We start from the raw sequence: 27,347 nt of genomic DNA, 5'->3' as shown, positions 1-27,347 counted from the left end.
CGTAATCGCATGACCGGAGGCAGGACTAAATTCTCAAAAACAAATGCGACCATAATTTAAGAATGGATATGGCATCGAATAGTGAATAGAACGAACTAACCAACGCAAAACAGGATTCATGTAACCGGCCCCATTCGACTGAGACTTGGACAAGGCTTGATGATTAAGACTATTTCATCTGCAGGTTCCCTCAACCCACTGTAAACAGGCGACCTCTCAGCCCATCTATTTTTTTTATTGGCATGAGACGTTATCATTGGTTACACAGCTAGCAATTCACATCTCTTATTATTTTGTTTTTCTTCTTTTTTCTCTTTTTCCCTGGGGAAAGATCTTGGCTAACCTTGTAACGTCACCCTTCAGAAGAAAAGGATTTTAAAAGTGAGACTACTTAGCGATGATAGGATGATGAAATAATAAGTGTATTAATTAGAAAATCCAGAAACAGAAACAAGAATTATTGCCGGTGCACTCGACCCAAAATCTCTCTGAAAATTGAAATAAGGTATTCCACATGACAACAGAAAGCATCTCCTTATGATTGGATTGTCTTCAGTTGTATCTTGGGACAACTAGCCCTGCTATAGAGGCGTTGCAAATCCTGTAACCAAGCAACAGAGAAGCAATGTCAAAGTTTGAATATAAACCTTTCTCGTTATCATGTCATGACCCATAAATTGCAAATACTATTAAAGTCCACAAAAGAAACCGATCATCGTTATCAACATCAAATATATCACCATCATTTGCCTTATCACAACAGTGGTGGTCTGCATTCACCATGTGAGGCTGTGACCTTGGTGGGTTGCTTGGAGCTAGTAATTAAACATAATGGCAGGACAGGATTCATGTAGCCCAATAGTAAATGGTTGGGATTAAGGCTGGAATGAGTTGAGTTGAGTTCTTGTTGCCTTTAACCAGTACCATAACTTTGTGTTAATAACTAGATACTCTAACCAATTGAGAAGCAAAGTTAAAGATTTCCCTTCTTTCTCAACCCCAATGTGAATGTGATTATAGATATTAGAAAAATAGAAAGAAATGAGAGCAGACTCCCCCCGAAAAAATAAATAAATAAATAGAATGCGAACACATCCACCCAAAAAAAGGTTGCACAAATATAAACCTTCTCATGCCAAAAAAAAACCATAAAATTTCTCAATCATGCATGTGTAAAACTGCACTACTACGAAGCTTACCATCAAGGATGGTGATGACAATACACTAAAAGAATGCTGGCAGACACAAGCCTCAAGGATCATTCCAGTGTTTAAAAGTGTAAAGCGCAAAATAAGCGCAGGGGTCAATTTGCACCTGAGGCGCAAAAAAGGTGCAAGGCGAGGCGAGTGCCTTTTCGAAGCAAGGCGCAAAAATACAAAAAAAAAAACTAAAAAATCAAAAAAAATTGTCAGAAAATTCAAAAAAAAGCCAAAAATTCAAAAAAAAAATTAAACATAATATTAATAAAAAATATAAACTTAAATTTTAAAATAATATTTAAAAAAAACTATTATCTAAAATTAAAATATATAAACATAAGATGTAAAGCATACTCGAATGAGAATTTAAAAATAAAATCAAACATATAAACATTTTCAAGCATGTAAAACCTCTAATCTCTTTTTTCACTCAATTGCATTACTTCAAGTAGGTAATGTAATGTAAAACTTATTACATCCTTGATTCTACGAGCCGCCTTTGTGCCATGCCCCTTGAGGCAAGCCCAAACAAGTCCACGTTAGGTCTTAAATTCTTAGTTTTCACACAAAAAATAATGATTTTATAGTTTTAATTGTTTTTTAAGAAGAATGTTGTTCATTCATTCATCCTAATAAAAGGTCTTCTTAAAAAGCAATTAAAACTATAAAATCATTATTTTGTGTGAAAATTAAGAATTTAAGACTTAACGTGGACTTGTTTGTGCTTGCCTCGAGGGGCGTGGCACAGGGATCGGGGGCGGAGCCCCTGGCCCAGCCACTATATTCAAAAAAAGCAAAAAAGCGTCAAATTTTCAAAAGGCACACCAGGCATGCGCCTTTAGCCCAGGCGTGCGCCTTTTGAAAGGGCTGCGCCTAGGACCTAGGTGAGGTGCATACCCTGAAATGCGCCTTTGCCTGTGCGCCTTAGTCACGCCTTTTAAATCACTGGATCATTCAAGATAGTCTTTAAGTTAATGGGACATAAACTTTCATCATCAGATCATCCTTTCCACTTTGCAACACAACCACCACCAGGGATGCTTCTTTTCCCATGGAACCAGCATCCAAATTAATATTTCACCATCAGATATGGTTTCTAGATTGAAAGCCTTGTTCACATGGAAGCTAGTGTTTTAAAAGGTCTGCGCAGTTCACAGACAAGACTCATTTTGTGGGTGTGCCTGACCTGAACCTAGGTGTGTCTCCCCTGACTTGTTGCCATGTCTTTATGAGTTGACCTTGTACATTATAACTTTGGTTTTAGAATTTTTATGTAGGACTTGAATGCACAAGGCTACAACCTTTTTGTTTTTTCTGATCAATGAGGCTACAACCTTTTTGTTAATAACATGTTGCTTTAACCAATTGAGCTAACAGGATTTGCTTCTTTCAAAGTTTAAATTTTATATTGATATTGTATTAATTTATATTTTTCCACCTGGTGATTTTTTCTTTTCTTTTTCCTTTTTTTTTCAGGGGGAGGAGGTTGATACATGCATTAATGGGCAGTGACCAGTGTATGAACTTAGGAAGGGTAGAGAAACTTTCCAATCACAGTGGATCTTACCAAGAGTTGGCACTTGGTCTTTAACTTTTAGCTCAACTACATAGGAAGAGCTCCCATGTTGTTTTTGTTTTTGCTTCCTGATGATGATGATGATATAGTGTTGATTTATAAGACTAAAAGATATGCTGAATGCAAAACTAGAACAATGGAAAGGTGCTTTACGGTTTAAGGTTTCAAACAATGTTTTAAAATGCGGAGGCATGACGAGAGGCATTCCACTACCTAGAGGCGTGAGGCATAGTTCAGAACGCAAGAGGCATAAGCCTCTCAAACACAAGGAGGCTTACACCTCCTTAAGAGGAGGGGGGTTAGGAGCAGGATGAAGAGGAAGGGGGGATCTCATTTTATTTTTATTTTTAATAAAAATCTTTTATATTAAGAAGAATAAAGATGCATAACATTAGTTGAAAGGGGGGGGGTCTTGTCGACCTCAATAAGATGCAACTCCTAGAAGATTAAAGTTTAGAGCTCTAAATATGCTCTCTTAATACCAACAATTCATATTGTTTTAGTAGCTATCAACCATCAAGTAGACCATGCAAAACCCAAAAGTTCAATCATGCATTTCCCCACCTACACTTCTTATCAATAACAAAAGACGTCGAAAGGAATATGAAGGGGGTTCTCTTTACTTAGTGACAGAATATTAAGCATCAACTATGTTAAGAGAAGAGCTGTCAATGTGATGTTGTACTGTTCTCTTAAAAGAGTAAGGACCCCTATGGGGGTGTCAGGCAGTGATTAATACCAACAAAAACTAAGTTAACATGAAACCAGTGTGCTACAAACAACTTAATGCACATGCTTCTCAGCAATAAGCTAATAATCACAGTCTGCTTAGAGAGATCCAATTTGATAGATTTCTCAGAACACATCGCCATCCGTTGCAACAAATTCGTCTTTTTTTTCTTAAAGTGACCCCTTGCAACAAAATACCAAATGGAAAGTATATTCATGTAGCATAGCTGATGCAGGCATGGAACAAAGGAAAGAAACCATGAAAGAAGATTCTGATTCTTAATAGATTTTGCATCAGTTCCATTTTCATAGTTTTGGTCAATTAGAGCTTTTCAAAGATTATTTTTCTAGTTAATTAGTTATATAAGGCTAGGGCTAGTCATCATAGAGGGGTCATATAATTTAAAGTGCCTTGAAGTGATTTTTAGAAATTTGAGTTGTGGTTATAATAACATCATTTTTCTTACAGTCAAAACTTGTCTGTTTGATGTGATTTAAGTGTGGCTAGATATGTACTTCAATTACCTATCCAATAAGAAAAAAAAAATCTTGTAAACCATGCATTTTTTGAAAAAATTACGGCCATTTTATGGTAAGGTGTAAGCTAGATATGTACTTCATGAAACCAGTGTGCTACAAACAACTTAATGCACATGCTTCTCAGCAATAAGCTAATAATCACAGTCTGCTTAGAGAGATCCAATTTGATAGATTTCTCAGAACACATCGCCATCCGTTGCAACAAATTCTTCTTTTTTTTTCTTAAAGTGACCCCTTGCAACAAAATACCAAATGGAAAGTATATTCATGTAGCATAGCTGATGCAGGCATGGAACAAAGGAAAGAAACCATGAAAGAAGATTCTGATTCTTAATAGATTTTGCATCAGTTCCATTTTCATAGTTTTGGTCAATTAGAGCTTTTCAAAGATTATTTTTCTAGTTAATTAGTTTTATAAGGCTAGGGCTAGTCATCATAGAGGGGTCATATAATTTAAAGTGCCTTGAAGTGATTTTTAGAAATTTGAGTTGTGGTTATAATAACATCATTTTTCTTACAGTCAAAACTTGTCTGTTTGATGTGATTTAAGTGTGGCTAGATATGTACTTCAATTACCTATCCAATAAGAAAAAAAAATCTTGTAAACCATGCATTTTTTGAAAAAATTACGGCCATTTTATGGTAAGGTGTAAGCTAGATATGTACTTCATGAAACCAGTGTGCTACAAACAACTTAATGCACATGCTTCTCAGCAATAAGCTAATAATCACAGTCTGCTTAGAGAGATCCAATTTGATAGATTTCTCAGAACACATCGCCATCCGTTGCAACAAATTCTTCTTTTTTTTTCTTAAAGTGACCCCTTGCAACAAAATACCAAATGGAAAGTATATTCATGTAGCATAGCTGATGCAGGCATGGAACAAAGGAAAGAAACCATGAAAGAAGATTCTGATTCTTAATAGATTTTGCATCAGTTCCATTTTCATAGTTTTGGTCAATTAGAGATTTTCAAAGATTATTTTTCTAGTTAATTAGTTTTATAAGGCTAGGGCTAGTCATCATAGAGGGGTCATATAATTTAAAGTGCCTTGAAGTGATTTTTAGAAATTTGAGTTGTGGTTATAATAACATCATTTTTCTTACAGTCAAAACTTGTCTGTTTGATGTGATTTTAGTGTGGCTAGATATGTACTTCAATTACCTATCCAATAAGAAAAAAAATTCTTGTAAACCATGCATTTTTTGAAAAAATTACGGCCATTTTATGGTAAGGTGTAAGCTAGATATATACTTCATGAAACCAGTGTGCTACAAACAACTTAATGCACATGCTTCTCAGCAATAAGCTAATAATCACAGTCTGCTTAGAGAGATCCAATTTGATAGATTTCTCAGAACACATCGCCATCCGTTGCAACAAATTCTTCTTTTTTTTCTTAAAGTGACCCCTTGCAACAAAATACCAAATGGAAAGTATATTCATGTAGCATAGCTGATGCAGGCATGGAACAAAGGAAAGAAACCATGAAAGAAGATTCTGATTCTTAATAGATTTTGCATCAGTTCCATTTTCATAGTTCTGGTCAATTAGAGCTTTTCAAAGATTATTTTTCTAGTTAATTAGTTTTATAAGGCTAGGGCTAGTCATCATAGAGGGGTCATATAATTTAAAGTGCCTTGAAGTGATTTTTAGAAATTTGAGTTGTGGTTATAATAACATCATTTTTCTTACAGTCAAAACTTGTCTGTTTGATGTGATTTTAGTGTGGCTAGATATGTACTTCAATTACCTATCCAATAAGAAAAAAAATTCTTGTAAACCATGCATTTTTTGAAAAAATTACGGCCATTTTATGGTAAGGTGTAAGCTAGATATGTACTTCATGAAACCAGTGTGCTACAAACAACTTAATGCACATGCTTCTCAGCAATAAGCTAATAATCACAGTCTGCTTAGAGAGATCCAATTTGATAGATTTCTCAGAACACATCGCCATCCGTTGCAACAAATTCTTCTTTTTTTTTCTTAAAGTGACCCCTTGCAACAAAATACCAAATGGAAAGTATATTCATGTAGCATAGCTGATGCAGGCATGGAACAAAGGAAAGAAACCATGAAAGAAGATTCTGATTCTTAATAGATTTTGCATCAGTTCCATTTTCATAGTTTTGGTCAATTAGAGCTTTTCAAAGATTATTTTTCTAGTTAATTAGTTTTATAAGGCTAGGGCTAGTCATCATAGAGGGGTCATATAATTTAAAGTGCCTTGAAGTGATTTTTAGAAATTTGAGTTGTGGTTATAATAACATCATTTTTCTTACAGTCAAAACTTGTCTGTTTGATGTGATTTTAGTGTGGCTAGATATGTACTTCAATTACCTATCCAATAAGAAAAAAAAATCTTGTAAACCATGCATTTTTTGAAAAAATACGGCCATTTTATGGTAAGGTGTAAGCTAGATATGTACTTCAATTCTAATGACAAGACTAGAAAGCTTCTAATTTGTCTGTCTTGGAGTTGAATTTGGCTTGCTTAGTTTTAATTGGAGTATTAAGATTAATAGGTATTTAGAGTTGACTTAAGAGTTAAGAGTACATACTGTTGGTGGCAGGAACAACCTTCTTTATCCAATGGTCCAACTGTTCTTTTTTAATTCACTTCAGTTTTCTCTTCATGACAAAAAGATAAAGCATGCACAAAAATAAGGAACAAAAAATAAATTCAAACACCAGCAACCTGTAAAAGGAGAACGGTTCCAAAGACCTTAACAACAGGAATCACACACGACAAGAATGATCCTCAATATAACTCTACTTCCTAATCCCTACCTAGGGGGTTATTGGATAGCATTCTAGAATTTGAATTCTTTCCAAAATCAGATTCTGGGAAGAACTTGAGGTGTTTGCTTCAGATTTTACAATGAGATTCTGTAGTCAATTCTACAATGTGGCCAACTCTAAAACCCATCCATAACTTGATCATGGATTTTTGGGGAGTGGATTTTGGTAGAACGATCCCCAAAGTGGTAGAATAATCAAAATCCAAAAAATAAAATGGGATTTTACAGGGTGGATCTTACAATCTGAATTTTTGAATGCAAACATTTTCTGGATCACCCATTAGCCAGACCGTTGACCAATGAGTTGAAGGTCCTGAGAATCCACCTGAATGAGATGTTTGCTCTGGAAATAGAGGTTTTCACCTCCCTGATAAAATGTGACAAACTTCAAAGGTTGTCAAAACCATCTCTCTCACCATCCAATTCCGATGACAACCAATCATCCTCAACCTACTTTGAGCCCTGATAACTCTATATTTTGATGCCTTAAGGGCATCATTTCAGGGGTATTTTAGGCCTTAGAATAGTCAAAATGTCCCATTTTCCCAGTAAAATTCAATATTATGACCTCTAAGGGTCTCTGTGCAAATCTTATGGAAAACTGGGGAAGTTTCATAGCAGAAATGCAGTTTTTGGGAAGTTGGTGTGAAGTCCAACTGAGAGAGGGGGTGTTTTTGTGAAAAACTGAGCATAGGAAGGCACTTCCTATCTCTGCTAAACCCAAAATGGCGCCCCTCCTACTGTATTAGCATGCTCCCCTCTCCTTAGCAAACCCTAGGGCGCCTTCTAAGTTAATCTTTTCATCCTTAACAAACCCTAGCCGCCCCTAGCTGCTAAATCTCCACCTTCCATCCCTTCTAATCTCCACCATTCATTCTAGGGCACCCTTTTTTAGCTTTTAACCCTAGGGCTCCACCTACCTCCTAATCCTCACCATTCAGCCCCTAGCCACTAAATCTCAGCCCTCTAATCCATTCTCTTTCTCAGCCATCCACTCTAGGGCGCCACCCACTCATTTTAATCTCCACATTTCAATCCTAGGCACCTCAATCTCCACCATCCATTTCTAGGCGCCCAAATCTCAGCCCTACATAATATTGGGCACCCTCTCATTTTCTTCTCAGCCTTAGGATCACCCTAAAACCATCCTAACCCTTCATTCTAAACCCTAGGGCGCCCATATTTTTGCTAAAACCCAGCTGCCACCTCCTCTTTCTCTCTAATCCCAGTTTTATCCATCCTTCTCTATAAAAAGGACCCCAAGGGCCCTGGAGAGGGGGTTGGTCAATTCACCCAGTTCACAAGACTAAGGTTTCTTGAGGAGTTCAAGGGTTGTAGAAGGGAAGGACGCCCAGTTCTTGTCAAGAGGGGTTCTTGCAAGCTATTCAACTAATCTGCAACTACTGCCACTGGATCTGATCAACCACCTTTTATTTTCTTTATTTTAATTTCTGTTATTTTTATTCCAGCACCCTTTTAGATTTAATTTATGTTCGCTTTTGTGCTTTGCAGATCTGAATTCGTCCGGTTCAAGGCTAAGGTGTCTCGAGGGCTGAAGAAGGGAAGGGCACCCAGATCTTGTCAAGAGGGGTTCCTGCAAGTTGTCTGGCCAATCTACAGCTACCGCCACTGGATCCGAATTTTGGATCACTTTTGTTTATTTTTTTTGTTGATTTCAGTACTCCTTTAATTTCTGAATTTTAATTATTGTCTTGTTTAATTTCAAGCCTTTAATTTCAGCATTAATAGATTTTATTTTCTTATTTTCTGCAATTCCCAGTTTCATTTTCTTTTTATTTGTCCAAAACGAGAAAATAATAATTTTTCCCTCACTTCCCTGTGGGTTCGACCCTTTTCTCACTACGTACTACGTTGTTTAAGGTTACGTGAGGATTGGAAAAATTTATAAATCTCTAAACTGGTGTTCCAAAGTGGTTAACGACACGCTTCCGGTTACATCAAGCCCTAAAGAACACAATAGTATGTGGATTCCACTCATACACCTCACCATAAATACCTGGTATTTAGTTCCCTCTTCTTCCTAATTTCTTGCATAAGCAACCAACTATTTTTACCCAATTTTCCCTTTTGTTACTTTTCACCATAATTCCAACTCCCATCACTTCGATTTTGCTACCCTCTTTTGCCTTACTTTGTTGACCCACAGTAACTCAAGTTATCACTCTTTAGTCTATCTTTAGAACCTAAATTACCCATTGCTAATTTTTCTTTAGGGATTCCTCGGTAAGGTGGTAAAATCATATTTTCAAATCAGAAAACAGCCATTTCATGTCAAACAATATCAATCAAGATGAAAATAGTTCCAATCCCAATTCCTGAAAATCTTATCAAGGATTGTGCAAGTCTGAATACAAGGTAAAGAATAATGCAGCATTACCAATTAAATAATAACAATGTAGTATAATGAATGCTAATCACATTAAAAACCTTTAATTTGTACTAGATTTTTAATTGCTATTAACATGAATGAACTTTTCAGGCTGCAATTCCAAATTTCAAATTAGAAGTTTAAGCACAATGGCACTAAATTCATGTTCATATATGTCCATACCTGGACTAAATTATATTAGGGGTGCAAGTAGGGTACTCAATTTGAAGAATTTACACTACACTAGGCCCAGGCCCTCAGGCCATACCCCTTAAATTTTAACAAATGCCCAACTTGAGCCCACCTAAGTTGCACCCTTATACTATATGCACCAAGCCAGGACCTGTGTGGGCACATGCAGTTCCAGACCTGATACACTCATCCATTTACAACAGAAAAAGCTCCAAAATTCAAACATTTATATTGGAATAAAAACAGAAAAAAAAAGGAAAATAACATCTTAAAATTTGATAAATATTTTCCTTTAAAAGAGTCCTAATGTTTATGCTCATATAATTGTTATTCAGTACCAGTTAAGGTCCGGCCCAGATTAAAGTTGATATTCATAATTAAGTTTTAATTAACTCCTTTCTTTCTTCCAAAAAAGCTTAGTGAGTAATAAAAAGTTTAGGCTTCCTTCTGGTAACTGAAACATTTACTAACTAAATTGTGAGCACCACATAGAAAAACTGGTAAGATTCCAATACCATCAGGAACAAGTATAAATTGCCAGAGACAGGTTTCTAGGGGTTGTCAGCAAGTCTTTCAAGGCCATTAACACAGAGATTTATATCCTATTTAACTTTGTAAATTATGTCATTTTTACTTAACAATTCTATGACTTTAAATGCACCAGCAAGTGTAAGCTCTCAATCAGATAATCAGATGGATAAATGGAACTGATAGTGATTATCTGTGATACTAATCAACAGATAACAATCAAATTCCCTGATTGTCCTCTACTTGTTCCACTATGAAGTGGAAAAATACACATTTATAATGCATTTTGCAACCTTATAAAAATTATACTCTTAAAATTCACATAACATAAAAAGTAGTTCACATATACAGATTTAATATTTAGGCTGTTTTTCTTTTAAACATAAAAGGGGTAGAAATATAAGCAAAATATTTCATATTGAAAATCATCTGCCTTCTTAGCATTGAATCAAAGACTTAGTGTCGAATGCAACCTGAATGTCCCCATAAATTATACGGTTCTTTATATTTTTCTTATTTTAAGAGTTCTCTTATTTTCAGTGCATCCTATAAAACTCAAATATGCTTAGTTGGTTCATATTACAAATGTGTTAGTTGACTATGTCATCACTCTTCATTCAAGTAAAACTACAAAATACAAAATTGGGAACCATCTTAATTAAGAAGTTTATATAGATCTTATGCCAATATAATTTAAAAATGCATGATTATCTTTCTAGTGAATATGATATGAATACCTCCTATTTAGATGGGACTAAAAAGAATAGCAAAGAAGGATAAACTTACTGAAACAGATATGTCCAATTACAAGATTAAACATTCTGGATAACAGGCCCAAGCAAAACCAAGTTTTACCAATTGGCAGTAACGTGCAACATAAGGCAGAAAATAGTGGATAAGAAACGAAATACAGAAAGGAGCATGGAATACCTTCAGAAAGCCATCCCCAGTTTCCAGCATTTAAAGAAAGCATTGATTTGAGCAATGCAGAAGCAGTAACACTGTGCAATGGCATCAAAGACTGAGCACAACCTAACTCCACAGGAAGCCTACAGAATGGTATAATAATGCTGTGTTAGTAACATGATAATAAATAAAAGAATCTTCCTCAATTAAAAATGCAAAAAAAAAAACAATTTTACACATGAAAAATAAGAAAAACCAACAAAAACCTCAAATGAGTTATCAGTGTGCAGACTCAAAAAGTGCAATTTCAAAAATGAGAAAAGAAGGGGGAAGGAAAGAAGAACAGGGAAACTTAAATACAGTTTTAAAAGAAAAGGTAACAATAAGAACAACAACAATAGCAGTCATGATAACGATGATTATGACAAGAAGAATTGAGAGAATCCTAAATGGGTAACCACAATGAAATGAATGATAAGAAAAGGCAGCAAAGAGACTGCTGGTAAGAAAGAATAAAAGGAGTTCCAAATGAAATGGGCCAAATCTGTGATCTCTGTAATTAAGTGATAGAGGCATCCCATCATCTATTTTTCCAATGTGATTTTGCAAAAGCAGTTTGGTTCCAAACTCATCTGGGACTGAATTCTGAAGTCTGAACAAATAAATACTCATCTTCAATTAATAGTGGAGAATGGGGAAAAAACTAAGTTATTGAATCACAAAAGAGGAATAAAGTGCATGGTGGGGGAAGGTTCCTCGTCATATTTACACTAATTTGGGATGCAAGAAATGGCAAACTGCACACAAACAAAGAACAAGATCCATGCTGGGTAGTGGGAAGTATCAAATAGTATATACCATAGAAAACAAACAGGTACCGGAGGAGGAAGAAAATGACAATTATTGAGCTGACAATAACATTCGGAATAGTTTTCAAATTTATATTGATGGTTCATATGATCCAGTTTCTGGGAAGGCAGGCATTTGTTTTATGATACTAACAGCAAAAAGAAAAAAAAAAAAAAGATTTTCTTGTAGCAGCAAGCCAACCATATACAGCAAACCGAAGTCAAGAATCAGAACACTGGGCAACCATCAAAGGACTGCAAACAGCTTGAGAGTACGCAATCAAGCAGCTGAGGTTAAAGATGGATGCACGGGTAGTAGCAGAACACCCGAAGAAAGAATGCAAACAAGGCAGATAGATTAAAATCCCATTACTTAGTATAATTTATAAACATTTTGGTAGTTTTGAATATGTAAACATTTAATATATAAGTAGAACCAACAATGACATAGCTCACAACTTGGCTTGGATGGCATGTAAATGGTCAATAAGCACCACATTCTGGATAAAACAGGAGATGTACAACTTCACAGAAGATTATTAAAAGGTTCTTTCTTTCTTAGATGCAACAAAGTAAAGAAAAAGAAGAAGGAAGCATTAAATATTCCACTGATTTCAAATGGGTATGTAGGATTTTTAACAACTGTCTACCAATCAATACCGAAATTAGACTTGTAAATTTATAAAAAACAAAAAAAAACAAAACAATGGCATGAAAATATAAACCTGGAGAATAAGGGAAGCTTATGTCGAGAAAGACGAGCAGAAGTGGGCCTTGTTGAAGCGAATCCCCCAAGCTTAGTCGCCCCTGAAGCGATATGTGAAGATGACGATGACCTGCAACCATTTAGAATGGTAGCTGCAGATGCAGAGGAGCTTAGAAGAGTTCGTCTAGCACAGCTACTAGCCATTTTTTTTCTATCTTCCTTTTCTTTGTTTCTCCCTCACTGCCCTGCAGCCTACAAGTTACAGAAGCTCCAACCTTGTGGTGTAACCCTAAATTCGAGTTTGGAGGGCGAGAGGCAAGAACCGTGTTGTTGCTGCTGCTTGTCAATGGGCTGGCCGGGTTGTATGTGAATTGTGAACTATGGACAGGCCGGTTCAACGGTTCTAAATTGGCCATACAAATCCAAGCCCAGATCCAGCCCATAATACGTGAAATAATCTTAACTATTTGCAGCCTAATTTATATCTGGGATCAAACCCAGTCTGATAGAGGTGGAAAAGTTTTTATGATCAGATCGAGTTTCATAGGCTTAACTACCACTTAATTACTTAGAGCTGGCTTATTTAATGCAAAGCTGCATTGAATCTCTTTTACTAAAAAAAACTACTTAATTCAAGCAAGAGCCACCTATTCTACTAAAACTTCATAAAACAACTTCGTATTTTGGTTTTTCAGTCCACAAATTAGTACATTTATTCATGTTTTGAATCCTGATCTTAGCCAGATGGTTGAACTGGGTTTAATCAAACGGAATCTGGGCCAGGTCATAGTAGACATGGGACCAATAAGAAAACATAGATCCAGAATAAACCAAGCCCCGATAAGATCCAATCCGGATTGGGCTTTCAGGTCTAAGCCGATAAGATCCAATTATATTTGATAACCTATAGTTTGGTATTTGACAATAAACCTATTAATTTTCTTTCTTTTTAATTTTTCAAATATCTTACGTATCCCCTATAAAATGATAATTTTATGGAAAAATACATGTTGCTGAAGCAAAAAGACTTGATAACTGAAGGGCTTTGACCAATCAAACCTTCAATTTGATAAATAACCACCCGATTGGTTACCACTTTTATAATATCAGTTTACTAATCACAAGATGTTTTTCCAATATCATAATTGAACCCTAATTTTAAATGTTTTATATGAATAAGTTATTACAGATAAATCCATGAGAAACATGTATAAAATGTTTTGTGTATTTTTATCACGTGTCATGTATACCTCAATATGTAATCACTATGGATTGATGTTTTAAAAAACGACCCGGAACCGTTCTAGCCACTGGTTTCTGAGTCAACAGTTCAACCATTCAGTTCGAATGATGGCCCATTTTGACAAAAAAAATTAAAATAAATAACAACCAAAAACCATTTAACGGGTTGACCGTTAGATTATCCGAGTCAATGGGTCATTGACTAATTCAATGGTTTTTTGCTAAGGATCGAGTTTGGGGTAAAACAGAACTGGTTGCCTGGACGGTTCTTGGCCAAACGGTCTGATCGTCGGGATCATATACGGCTCAAAAACCATGCTCTAGATTTAATTAGGTTGGAACATATAAAACCATTCCCAGGCCTTTATGGTCAAGGTTCAAAGTATTGACACATATTGGCCTGTATCATCCGATACGTATCGTGCCAATGGCTTCCCAATACGCCCCTATGGGGGTTGTATTAGGTCAGACCATGGTTCAGAAGGTAGCTAGGACTTAAACCAATCCCTTTGAACCGATTTTGAAAAAAATAAATAAAACATAAAAAAAGCACCGATAGAGATCGATACACCCTCTAAACCTTGTTTATGATTGGATATCAACATCCAAACCTAAAACCAACCGGTCCAACCCTATTGATAATTGAAACTCAAAATGAGACCCAAACCGTACGTAATAGGATCCCGTTGTTTCAAGTCTATCAAGTTGACCCCAATCATTGACATCCATAAGAAACCAGTCAACCAGTGAATCAAATGCCTTTCTATATATGGAGTGGATATTTGCCTTATATTCCATATAAGTATTAAAAATAAATCCAATTATCATATATCAAAATATGGTTAATACTTACTTGTACACGTACATATATGTGCTCTTATTCTTGACTTTTATATAAGTACAATTGAAAATATCATTTCAACAATGGGTCCCAGTTTGTGAAGCATTTGAAAACATGTTTCATCAGGTTGCATTTTCAATCAATGACCGAGTTTGATTATCATTCAAGACTCATCAACTATGTTGAATAAAAAAACTCGGGTATGTGTCCGACTCAGACCGGACCGGACAGCTGGACTAGATGGGAATGATAGCCAAAACGGTTTTTGAATTGTTTACTAAGAAATGTTGACTTGGTCAAATTCACCCTAATACATGTATTACTGGGTGTTATAACCTATTATATTTATTGTTTAAAGCTTATTTAAAATAGTTTCAAAAGATAATCTGAAAAAAGTATTACTTTTATTTATTTTTTCTTTTTCTGCATTTTTTATTTGAGTCGATCAAAGTATCAAAACATAATATACCCAAGGTTTAAAGTACTGATATATATCGACTTGTATCGATTAATACATATCATTCCGGGACCTCTTTGATACGCCCCTACAGTGAATATATCAGAGGTCTGACCGGTTCAGAGGGTGAAGGAGCCCTAAACCAGGCCCCCCTGAATCAGTTGTGAAAAAAATTAAAAAAAAGGCACAAAATGCAGTATTGATTCATCCGATACGCCCCTATCGGTATCGACCTTATCGATATTTTGAGGATCAAAGATCAATAACATGCTAAATACTGAGAATTAGAACCTTAACAGGATTAAATTAATACCCATTTGTGAATTAAAAAAGAGTATCGATTGTTGGAAACTCTGGGATACGCGATCTGTGCATCCGGGGCATCGATAACCATGTCTCGGTCAAAGTCAAAATCTGATAGAGTGATAGCTGGAGCCTGGAAGTCAGTGATTAGAACAGTTTTAGATCTACTCCGGGCCTGACAACATTGCTTAGGTATGCTAAAAGCCGTTTGGTTGCAAAATCTGGTTTTATTATACATTCACGACCCAGTGTCCAACCCTGTGAGATCCCAAACCCATGTGATTTTAGGTTGTTGAGATTCTGATTATTATACCAAAATGCACAAAATCAGAGTGTTGCATAGTTGCATGCAAATCCTAGTGTAAATAAAGGCCAAGTACAGAATTGATACTAGAATCTGTATGTATAATCCAAACGGACCACAAGAAATAACCTGGTTTCTTCCTACATTTCAATTCTGTAGAGAAAAGCTATTTGTGGGATCTCGTTGTGCGTATGTGTTTTCTTTTATCAAAAGAAGAGTTACAAAGCAATCACTATAACACACAAACACACACGCACTTTCCCATAGACTGATTAGCAGTTGGAACCAGAATAGAAATCCTTTGGAATCAGAATCGGAATGGTCTATTCCCATAAACTGTTTGGTTCAGACAAGAATGGGAATGAAAATTGAAATAAGCAGGAATGGGATTTCATTCCAAAAGGAGGGGTAGGGAATGGCCATTCCCTCAAATGTGGAATGCCATTCTAGCAAGAATGGGAACGGGATTCCAATTCCGCCCAACCAAACAGTTGGAATTGGAATAGCCCATTCCGATTCCAGACCCATTCCTATGAACCAAACGGGGCCTAAGATTAAGCAATCCATAAAATAAAATTCGAACTTCATTCCTCAACGAGTGGGCCAAAACTCAGGTATCAGGCGTAGTCACCAGGTTTCTCTTTCTCGGGCTTCATTATGTCAGTTATCAATTCAAGCCTAGGAGTTTACAAGTACATGGACAAATTGAACCAAGATCATGAAAATCTATCAGGCCTGTTTGAATTACCGTATTTTTATCTGGAAGATTGATGGAATCTTGTTTCCTCACATCATCTGATGCTGCAAGAGCTCGTGCCAGATTTGGAATACGTCTAGAAATGAGAGTAGTTGACACAAGAAATGAAATTCGGATATTTTCCTTTCACAACTCACAAGTAACAAAAATCGTAGGATGTAAATGAGCATATTGGAACAGGCATTCTAGTGCTTGGAGGCACTTAATCATGCCTTCTTTGCTTTGCACGTTTCCACGATTGCTTACCCTTGATCTTCCATTTCTCAACCCCAACTGAACGGTTCTGCTCCTCAATCTCCCTAACTTTGCGTTTCCTGCAGAAAATGAAGTCACAGGAACTGAGCAACAGAAACAAAATCAATGAAACTAATAGCAAGGTTAGAAAGATATCTTGTTATTCTTCAATTGTAAACATGTGATAAAAAATGTGCTTGTCTGAAAATTTCACAGGTTGGGTGGGTGGACACCCCAAGGCACATCTCATGTCTAACTTATACAACCAAACAGAAGTTGGATTTGTCAACTTGCTCTACTTTATCTCAGTATTGCAAATTATCTAAATTACAAGCAATTTAAGGAATCTGAAGCCTTTGACCCAAAGCCATTTACACCCAAAGCAACAACCGAGCTACTACTATCACAGCCATCCCTACAGTTGGCCTTGTCCATCCTTACTACTATCACAGCCATCCCTACAGTTGGCCTTGTCCATCCTTAGTGGCTCTAGAGCAGCAAATTTGCTCCTACACTTAGTTATAGGCTGTTGCAAACGAAATCACATCCTCTGTACCCTTGGTACAGAAAATTTTCTGTATCAAACCAATAGCAATCTGCCACACCATTTAAAAATCACTTTACTTTTGAAATGGGAAGAACAGGCTGGTGTGGTAGATTGCTATTGGACTGGTACAGAACCAAGTGTGCAGAGGATGTTAACTCATTGCAAACCCATTTTTATTTTGTGGCCTTTGCCTGGTGCTTTTGGAACATTCGACTTGGACCAAATCAATCTTTCTCAATGGTTTCACATGGCCAAACCAAAGTCTATCTAAACGCTGCTACACCAAATACATCCTACATGCACATGTAAGAGGTATATAATTTCAGCCTTTACCTCTTGTGTTAGGACCAAATATACATTAGGAATATTAGCATACAAATCCAACCTCACCTCAGAAGGGGTAAACCCAACCAGAGGATTAGAAGTGTTGAATCAACCCAACTAAAGGTTGGAATTTGTGAATTGGATTGATTGAAGTTGACTCCTACTTGAGTTGAAACAGAACATGATGGTATCTGTGCCTTTCTCTCACCTGTACTCCCTAAGGGAATGATCTGAAAGCAGCTCATCTGCAAGTGTTGCCTTCCTTTCCTTCTTAGTGAGCCTTCCTGAGAAGAAATCTGATGCAGATTCAATTACGGTGCCCACCTGATTGATAAATTTTGGTTGGTTCATCAGAGACTTTAATTCATCAATTGGCAAATAAAATGAGAATAATATAGAGCAAAAATAAAGATATATAGCAGAATGATTCATTCTACTAGAACAAAGACTTGCCTGGAAATACTTGGGGAGTGCCTTTGATTTTAAGTCTCCCTTTTTGTAGTGCCTTTTAGGATCCATAACATTCCTCAACTGCAAAATAAATAATTAAATGTCACACACACACACACACACACACACACAAACACAAACAAAGAAGAATATATGACCATGTTATCAAGTAAAACAGATCCTGAAAATCACAAGTGAAACCTCCCAAATGGATGAACCATCAAATATAGGCTTTAACACTTGCCAGTTACCAAATATCAGGTTTATAAACCTGTAGATAATTATCACCATCTAAATTTTGTCACAACTATATGGGGTTAGCTATATGAATCATGTTTCGCCATTTCTGTTCTGTTCAGTGCCATACCCCTAGCTCTTTTAGCTCCTTCAACTTGTAACAGATCAATTTTTCTAACAGCTGCTCTATAATACACCGTAAAATACTTTGGCATATTTGACTTCTTATGATTTGTGAGAAATAGAGAAAAACTGAGAGTCAAGAACACTAGATAGAAGATTCAAACTGCAAAGGTACTAAAGAATACCTGAAGGCTGCAAACTAGACTAGCTGAATTCCCCAAAGAGTAACAATTATTTGGACAATGTAAAAGTCAGTCAAAGAATATTACCAATGAATGATAGGTCAAACCAAAACTCCCTAACCCATTCACTTCAATGTAAATACCAAGAATACTTTCATCTCTCACAGCTAAACAAATAAACATCTCAAGCATCAGGCACCTACTTTAAGTTAACGTGTTAATCATATTTGCAAGGCCCCTCAGGCGCCTTCTCAGTTTACACACACAAAGAGTCATTCAAAAGGCGCACGCCTAGGCTGAGGCGCAAGGCACACCAGGCGTGCGCCTTTTGAAAGGACTGCGCCTAGGACCTGGGCGAGGCGCCTACCCTGAAATGCGCCTTGCCTGTGTGCCTAGGTGCACCTGAGGTGTGCCTTTTAAATCACTGGCTTAAACTACACAACCATCAATTAAAATTTTTCCTGTATATTTTTTTATTGACAAAAGGAAACTTTATTACTCAAAACCACAAAAATTTAAATTAAATTAAATTTTCCAGTATAAACCAACAAAACCTTTATGGAGTATGGACTGTGCAAAATGTGGCTTGAGCCTCACATTGAAGCCTCAAGGCTTGAGCCTCATATGCTTTTTAAAATACTATTCCAAAATTCAAACCCTAGTTCCATGCAGATCTTTCTACTCCTTACTAATAACCCCAATACACCAAACCAAAGCTTACTGCTTTCTTGCCAATTTTCCAATGCTAACTATAATAGTCAACAGCTTAACAGTAGGAACCATGTAATCTTTACTCCTACAACATTGTTCGATGGTCTGAACCTATCATAATTCTGTTTTAAGAGCTTCAGGCCCTTAAACTCATGCTAATACCAAATAGCCTACCCCTATTTCTCCCTTAAGTTGATCCATTAACAACTCGAAAACTATATATAATCATAACCCTTAAACAACCCGCTTAAATCCTTTTAAAAGTCAATAGGATTGCATATGAGAGTGACATATGAGACTCACATAACAAAGCTGCTTGTTTCATTATTTACAAATGCTTTTAATGAACTTTGAAACTAAAAGAAACCTATTTTAAATCCAATGACCATGAAGTAAAAGTGGCCCATGTGCACTTTCAATAACTTGAGAAGTAGGAAAATTACTCTATTAACAATATTCCACATTATTAACTCCTCCATTTGTCTTTGTTCTCTCAATGTTCACTTACAAGAATTACATATATCACTTATTGTCAAAAGCTACAATTAACCGTATCAGCAGTTCACAACATAATAGTTTCTGCCTAAACTGCCTAGGTTGCAATTGCAAGCAGAAAAATGCTAGTCCATACATGCCAAATTAGAAATAACAATGGTTGTACCTTAAGAATCTGAAGATCTTTCTTTATCTCCGGTGTGATAGTTGGGGCAGGCATCTCAAACCTAAGTATGCATTTAAAAAAAGACACCATGATATGAACCCTAAAAATAGTAACATAATTATTCACAGTTCAACATACAATCTGTCAGACTGTCAGTTGTAACATACCAATTTTTACCAGCCGTATCTTTCACTTGTTTCTGCATCAACTTGTTCAACTTCCTGGGGTCATTGGGTGGAACAAATAGTCCATCAACAAGATCAATGTCAGGCTTCCATGTCACACTTTCAGGTAGCTTTTGCAGTTTCTCAGACCCATTTTGTATTCCAGATGAGAGTGAGGGTAACTTTGGTTCCCATGTAAGGCCAATTGTAGCCTTACTGTCAGGCATTCTGAGTGAGATTAGGTCCAAGCAGAATGCCTGTGTGCCTGATCTAATAACCTGTAAATTTTATGAAAAAACAAGCATTAGCAATTCCCACTCACTATAAATTGGGGAAAGAGAAACTAACACTAGGGTTGTGTTTGGTTTCATAAATAATAAGAGAGAAATAGAAAGTTGTGAGAAAGTTCTCAAGGAATTTCACAAAATTTGCTAATAACTTTCCCTCAACTTTCTGTTTCTCTCATATTTTCTATCAAACAAAATGTAGCCTAGGTGAATTACAATCACAAAAGAAAATATAATTTGTGACAACTAAGACCATGTTTTGGTTCAATTCTCATTCTTACCCAAGATAAAATTCTAAGATGGAAAAGAATGAGCAGAAATGGGCAGAATGAGAAAATATTGCTACAAACCAAATGCTTTTTTCCTAAAAAAAAAGAATTCCTTTGTGGCAAGAATGAGAATAAGTTTTAACCCATTTGGTTACAAATTTCATTCTCATTCATTTTTTTATTAATCAAAATAATAGCATAGAATATTCAACACTCAATAGCAGATATATAGTGGAAACAGTGTTTTCAAAGCGCAAGGCACAAAAAAAACACAATGGTCAATTTGCGCCTGAGGCACAAGGTAAGGCACACGCCTTTTTTAGGCAAGGCACAAAAATATACAAAAAAAAAAGCCAAAATTAAAAAAATGCAAAAAATATTAAACATAATATTAATAAAAAACACAAACTTAAATTTTAAAATAAATGTTTTAAAAAACCTATTATCTAAAATTAAAATACATAAACATAACATGTAAAGCGTATTCAAATGAAAATTTAAAAATAAAAGCAAACATATAAACCACTTTCAAGCATGTAAAACCCACAATATCTTTTTTTCCTCAATTGCATTGCTTCAAGTAGCTAATGTCATGTAAAACATATTGCATTCTTGATTCTACGAGTCACCTTTGTACCATGCCCCTCGAGGCAAGCCCGAACAAGTCCATGTTAGGGTTCGCTCTCTCACTGAAGCTCCAAGAACCCCCTATTTTCTAATGTTGTTCATTCATTCATTCTAATAAAATATCTTCTTAAAAGGCAATTAAAGTTATAAAATCATTATTTTTTATGTGAGAAATAAGAATTTAAGACCCCACCATGGACTTGTTCGGACTTGCCTCGAGGGTGTGGTCGAGGGTTCGGGCACAGCCGTTGGGCTAAAAAAAAGCAAAAAGTGCAGAATTTTAAAAAGGTGCATGCCTAGGCTGAGGCGCAAGGTGCATCAGGCGCACCAGGCGTTCGCCTTTTGAAAGGGGTGCACCTAGGACCTGAGCAAGGCGCATACCCTAAAATGTGCCTCACCTGTGCACCTAAACGCACCTTTTAAATCACTGAGTGGAAACATGCAAGACCCACACCAATAAAATACAAATCAACCATGTAGGCCCCACATCAATAACACAATGTGAAAAAGATATATAATGGATACTCCAACACTGTTTATTGGTTTAGATACATGGTTTAAGAGGTTTTTCTTTGTCATCAAACTCATCATCATAGAGAAAGCTAGAGATTGTCAAATACTATCTTGACAACCCATGTATTTTCTAGTGTTTGTAAGAAGCCATATTGAGCTGTCTTATTATTTACCATGTTGGGTGATTCCAGATAAACCAGTAGCTCTTGCAGGCAAAGAAAAAATATCAGAGAGAAAAACTAGAAGGCTCCAAATGTAGCTTAATGTCTGTGTTTTCTGCAAGGTTAACATTTTATATGCTTATTCTATAACTATATTTTAGAGAATGGTCTGAGATTAGTATATTCTTGTAGGCAGAAGTGCAAATCAAATTGACAATCAAATGGATGCAAAACTGATATTAATAGCAATTTACCCAGTCATACAAACAGTGCCTAATAACAGCACAGAAAAGAGCCCATGACCACGTATAATAAAATCAGTTGACCCATCCCCATCTGCAACACTGTAAGGAGAGAGAGAGAGAGAGAGTGCCAAAGAAAGAAGATACAGTGTCTCGTGTAAAAACAACTCATTTATCTAGAAGGGGTCCTATCATACTGATGAACATTCAAATAAATGGCTGCTTGAGAATTCAATAGCCGTTCTAGGCTTCTACCACAGGTTAAAATCTATCAAGAAGAAAAGTGAATAACCACCTGTTGAAGTAAGACTACTCAAATTAATCCAAATACTTAACTACCACATTTTCACAGCCAGTAAAAATTACAAAGATAAGAACAAAGAGATTGGTGTTTCACTGTGAAAGGAATCACACTGTTAAACTGATAGCAAGTGCAGTTTTTGAGAACCTTATAGGAAGCAATAATTGAGAAGTGCAAACCAGAGATGCTGATAAAGTAAAAGACAATGCATCAAGAGGGGAAGGATTATGGACATATTACAGTATAGTCTATATGGAATATAGATATAGATATATTTTATGGTAAATAAAGAAAGACTTTATTTAAAGAAAAAAGTAAGTATATCACTTTTTATATTAGAGCCAGCCCATTGCTAATCTTGCATGGCTCTATTAATTTTTGTTCCTTTCTATATTGCTCCTTTCACAGTGTCAAGATCCATGCTTGTGTTGCAAACTGCATGGCAACGGGAAGACCTAGCACCATAGCTTCACCATCAGCAAACTTCATTGATCATAGCCTAATCTACAATGCACCTTCCTAACTCACATGCCAAGCCTAAACTCTTTATTTGGAGGATCAATGAGAGAGAAACCAACACTAAGTGATTTACCCCATTTTAAATAATAGCTGCAAAGAATGGTGCAAATGTGAATGCTAAGTACTACTTCTAATTTATTTTCTCTCAAACACCATAAGTTTTGCCTACTCTAAAAATGAATAATTGGCCCTTGGCAAAGTGGAACAGCAAAGCAAGATTCATATAGCCAACCCAAGATTAATTAGGATAAGACCTAGTTGAGTTTAGTTCTCTGACGAACCTTCTGAACTCGCAACATGACCAAGAAGTCTCATACTCTGTACTGAGACCACTATATAAGGTAAAGAGTAGAGACATAATCTGAACTAGCAAGAATTGTGCTTCCATCCACTTGCCAAATAGATGGTTGTGCATCAGATGAACAGTTTGGATTGGCATACATGATTAAACTACAAATGGCAATCTGATTTTGCATCTACTGCAATCGATGTCACAGAACAAACTTGAGACAACCTGTTAGCACACATTAGCAATCAACCTAACAGCAGTCTTAATTCCATTTTCAGGTTGTTATTTCTGTTTGTAAATTTAGTTTGAACTATTGTTATGATCAAGCTCCAAAGAGTTAGCTGTAAGTTTTTATTCTTTGTTTCATACACATGTATATGTTGTCTATGCTGTAAGCTTAATTCCATCTCCTATTAACAAAGCCCCTGTGATTTCATGGTGAAAGAGGGTATATCCTATTTCATGGTTAAACTCATATGTGTTTCTTTTTCTTTTCCTGGATACATGATCTACTTCCTGCCAACAAGATACAATGATATTGTCCTTCTATCATTAGTAATAGTATATTGTAATAATTGATGCCTTGATAACTACAACCAATGTGAAAGCACAGAACACCACTTCCATTTCATTTTAAATCACTCATCACATTTGATGCACAAAAAACTAGAAACAGACTTATTATTTAAGACAAATACTTCCAAATTTATGAATTTTGGAGATTTCAGCTGATGATGACTTGATCAATAAATAAATCCCTGTAACTCACAGTACTGAGCTGTGACTTAAACTGTTGTCAATTTGACATGTTAAATTTGCCCCTTATATTTGTAACATCAGAAACTCATTAAAAGGAGGAAATATCTAAGGTACAAATTAATAATCCCTTTAAAAGTAGATTGACTGGCAATCAGCAGGTTAGTAGAGAAAATGCTTCTGCCCTCCACCTCCCACTGCTCCCTAAGCACCCCCCCCCTGGCGGGAAAAGAAAGAAAAGAAAAGAAAATGATCTTACCTCATTGCCACCAGGTCAATGATATATTTCTAGCATTCCAAGTGAACACTGTTAAAAGCAGGGAAACCCAGAGCACGGCTAAATAAAAAAGGAAAGGAAAGCATTGCCTATATTTCTGGATCTGTCAAAATGGACTCTAAGAGGTATATATGAGCAGTGTTTTAAAAGGCGTGGGAGGCATACACCTGGAGGCGCTCCCAAAACGCCCTGAGGCATATGCCAGAGGCGCTGACACCTCTGAGGCACCTCTTGCGCTTTTTTCATGAGGCATGCTAGAGGCGTACACCTCATGCGCTGCACATCTGATATAAAAAGACAGGAAAAAAAGGAAGAAAGAAAAAAGAAAAAAGAAAAAAAAAAGAAAGGAAAGGAAAGGAAAAGAAGGGAAGGGAAAGAAAGGGAAGGGAAAGAAAAAGAAAGAGAAGAAAAAAAGAGAAAAGGAAAGGAAAGGGAAGGGAAGAAAAGATAAGGGGAAAGAAAGTGGTTTGCCCCCTGCCCCTTCGGCTGGGGGGCTTCGCTCCCTAGACCCCGTCCCCTTTTCGTCAGGTCCAATTGCTGGTACAAGAGAAACAAGAGGAAAGATGAAGCAAGATTGCATGATCCATACAAGTATGCATGATGATCAGGAACAATCAACAGTTCAGAAAATCAATCACATAAAAAGTATCTTCCTTTGAGGATAAGGGTCATTCTCAAAGGAAATCAGTTTGACCCCATAGACAGAGGTTAAATCCAGAAATGAAATACTACAAATGGTACATAGGGAAGGTTGTGTGCCATGTGCCAGGGTCAAAATAATTCTCATAAAACAAAATACTACAAATGGTTGCCTAGGATCTTGGTGTCATTTTATGCCTATGTTTCATTTCACCCTTGAGCTTCCTCTTTTGTTGCGGTCCAGTAGCTTTTGTTTTGAAACTTTTCCTACTTCACTGACTATGTTTTTCTCATCAGAACAATAGTCTGGAAGTTCACTAAAAAACTATTTCATATATCAGTAGGAAGCACCGCTGTTGGAGCTGAGACACATGAATAATGAAGTATTGGAAAACCAGAAAAATGAAGAGGAACTCTCTCAAAGACTCTGAATCTTTCAAGAAGCAATATGCCACAGTTCTTGTACAGCTACAGGAAGCCACTGATCAGGCATGTGGCTTTCATGAACTTGGTCAACCTCGCACCTTATTTCAGTTCATACTCTTTTTCTTGCTCTGCTTTACTTGAGACAATACAATACCTACCAAGGAAATTCTCCACCACCATGGAATAAGGCAATACCCATTTCAAGTAGCCCTGCTGGATCAAGCTCCTTCAAACATACTGCATTTTTGTTCAAGAATTGGGATCTTATGTGGCCAAAATTGTTGAGAGTTCAAGATTGACTATAGAATTTGAACTATGAAGGTAGGAAAATCTCTTTGAACTTAAAAATCTAAAGCAGATAGTTGTCTATCCCAAACCCTCTTTTGTTCCTAGACTTGTGAAGATTAACTATGGAATTTGAACTTCATTCTGTAGGTCCGGTGTTCTTAGGTTTTAATCATCCAAGTGATGAAGTTTGGAACTGTGCATCTTAGATTTAAATATGGAGTCACTATGCTTCATTTTACCCTTTTTCACATAGGTTGGGCTACCTTTTTGCTTGAAAGTTGCATTACAGATCATCACAACCGTCTGATCAATGGACCTCTTCATGAATTGTGCCACATATTTCTGTTGTCCACTCATAAACAAGAGAACGGATGGCCTGTTAAGATCATCTGACTGGACAGCTTGAGCTGTGACTTGTCCAAGATGTTAATTTATTTGCTAGATGGTGTTAGATTAATGAGTTATTTCAGTAAAATCGTCCTACCCTATCCTATTAAACAGCGATTCAAATTCAAATTCAAATTCAAATCTGTTATGGTGTCTACTTGCAGTACTTTTCTCAAATACTTTATAGGTAGTCTAATTTCATTTCTAAAAAAAAAAAAAAATCAGGTTATATCCTCATTGAAGTTAGGGGAAGATGCTTTTGCAAGGATTGGAGAGGCTTTAGATGCTGCAAGTAATCGGTATTTCGGAACTAATTCTGTTGTACCAACTGTTAGAGATCCAGTAAAAGGGGTTTGGCTTATCAAGATCAATCAAATTCGAGCACATCAGAGCCAACAACAGGAGTTCCGGTATCTTGTCAGAAGTCAAACGCTACTAACCCAAGTGAATCACAAATACCTTTGGAGCTCATATCATCTTGTGTTTCTACATAGCTCATGATTCAGGTAAACTGAAATGTTGTCATAGTTCTTTGCTCTAACTTCCAAATAGAAAACTAAACAAATGCCTAGTAAGACGACATGATATAACAAGTATCTAAGTTGCTATGGTTGTTCCATTAATTTTTCAGTGGCTCGTGTACTATTATTATTGGTTTCTCCTTGGGATTGTTGAAATATGCATGTTGTTTATCTGAAAACCTGATTACAGAATTTTCGGAATCCCACGGCCAGTAACTCCAGGACCCGATGATGGAAGAAGTTCATAACCATCATATAATGGTCGTATTATATTTGAGATGATTCAAGCACACATTACAAGTACACGCTTTATCAGAGAATATAATGCTAATAACAATGGTACTGTCTATTAACAAAAGTTTGCTTGACAAGCTGTATAAACAGGCAAAACAAAATCCTAGATGATTTTATACATAGTTTAACAGAACACAACAAAATCTAACAAAACAAACACCTCTAATCTTCAATGGCAGAAAAACCAGAGATTAAAGGTGGGTGAGGTCGGTTGTACCTCAACTGTGTTTGTCTCCCTTCACCGATTAATGCCCTAAAATGGCAGAAAAACACAAATTAATCGACTTGTAAAAGTGAAGAAGAAGGGTAGGAGGCGGAGGATGAAGAAAAAGAAGAAGAGAATCTGAGAGAGGGATGATCGATCTTACCTGCAACCATTCGTGCTGTGCAGAGAGGGGGGGGCGGGCGAGAGTGCTGCGTAGCGAGCGAGCGATCGAGAGAGAGAGAGAGAGTCCAAGAATAATTGGAAGAGGTAGGGATGCAAACGAATCGGGTCGGATTCGATACGTGATATATCCGAATTCGATCCGATAGCACGCATCCTATATCCGATCCGATATTAACTTACAAATGGTGATTCCTGATTCGGATTTGA

At 36.4% G+C, this 27,347-nt stretch overlaps 2 protein-coding genes across 3 annotated transcripts; both read right to left on the bottom strand.

Annotated features, from left to right (window-relative positions):
- Positions 1-406: 406 nt before the first annotated feature.
- On the bottom strand, positions 407-12,757 carry LOC104593219 (protein NUCLEAR FUSION DEFECTIVE 6, mitochondrial). Its single transcript, XM_010252982.3, has 3 exons — positions 12,439-12,757; positions 10,890-11,008; positions 407-601 (listed from the first exon to the last, which is right to left on the bottom strand). Exons 1-3 carry the CDS (start codon positions 12,621-12,623, stop codon positions 582-584), a joined length of 324 nt encoding a protein of 107 aa, XP_010251284.1. The 5' UTR covers positions 12,624-12,757; the 3' UTR covers positions 407-581.
- A 3,545-nt stretch (positions 12,758-16,302) lies between these two features.
- LOC104593218 (rRNA-processing protein fcf2-like) lies at positions 16,303-27,239 on the bottom strand. Of its 2 annotated transcripts, none has more exons than XM_010252981.2 (7): positions 27,121-27,239; positions 26,970-27,005; positions 19,960-20,234; positions 19,793-19,853; positions 17,882-17,959; positions 17,637-17,752; positions 16,303-16,637 (listed from the first exon to the last, which is right to left on the bottom strand). In XM_010252981.2, exons 3-7 carry the CDS (start codon positions 20,181-20,183, stop codon positions 16,526-16,528), a joined length of 591 nt encoding a protein of 196 aa, XP_010251283.1. In that variant the 5' UTR covers positions 20,184-20,234; positions 26,970-27,005; positions 27,121-27,239; the 3' UTR covers positions 16,303-16,525. The 2 variants fall into 2 exon arrangements, with proteins under 2 accessions (XP_010251283.1, XP_088758295.1); XM_088902169.1 differs by lacking the exon at positions 27,121-27,239 and adding an exon at positions 22,068-22,157.
- Positions 27,240-27,347: the final 108 nt, after the last annotated feature.

Source organism: Nelumbo nucifera, chromosome 3 (assembly GCF_055504915.1).
Source record: "Nelumbo nucifera cultivar China Antique chromosome 3, China Antique-T2T, whole genome shotgun sequence".
Taxonomy (NCBI): Eukaryota; Viridiplantae; Streptophyta; class Magnoliopsida; order Proteales; family Nelumbonaceae; genus Nelumbo; species Nelumbo nucifera.
Note: the sequence above shows the minus strand (reverse complement) of the source record. Positions and strands in the feature narration are given on the sequence as shown.

What these genes read in the sequence shown, in the direction of transcription:
- LOC104593219 (XM_010252982.3), bottom strand. Translation starts at nt 12,623, where the DNA reads ATGGCTAGTAGCTGTGCTAGACGAACTCTTCTAAGCTCCTCTGCATCT. An exon ending in AAGCTTCCCTTATTCTCCAG is followed by an intron (nt 11,009 to 12,438) that starts GTTTATATTTTC and finishes ACCATTCTGTAG; the next exon opens with GCTTCCTGTGGAGTTAGGTT. An exon ending in CTGGGGATGGCTTTCTGAAG is followed by an intron (nt 602 to 10,889) that starts GTATTCCATGCT and finishes GCTTGGTTACAG; the next exon opens with GATTTGCAACGCCTCTATAG.
- LOC104593218 (XM_010252981.2), bottom strand. Translation starts at nt 20,183, where the DNA reads ATGCCTGACAGTAAGGCTACAATTGGCCTTACATGGGAACCAAAGTTA. An exon ending in GATACGGCTGGTAAAAATTG is followed by an intron (nt 19,854 to 19,959) that starts GTATGTTACAAC and finishes ATGCATACTTAG; the next exon opens with GTTTGAGATGCCTGCCCCAA. An exon ending in CACTCCCCAAGTATTTCCAG is followed by an intron (nt 17,753 to 17,881) that starts GCAAGTCTTTGT and finishes TTTATCAATCAG; the next exon opens with GTGGGCACCGTAATTGAATC.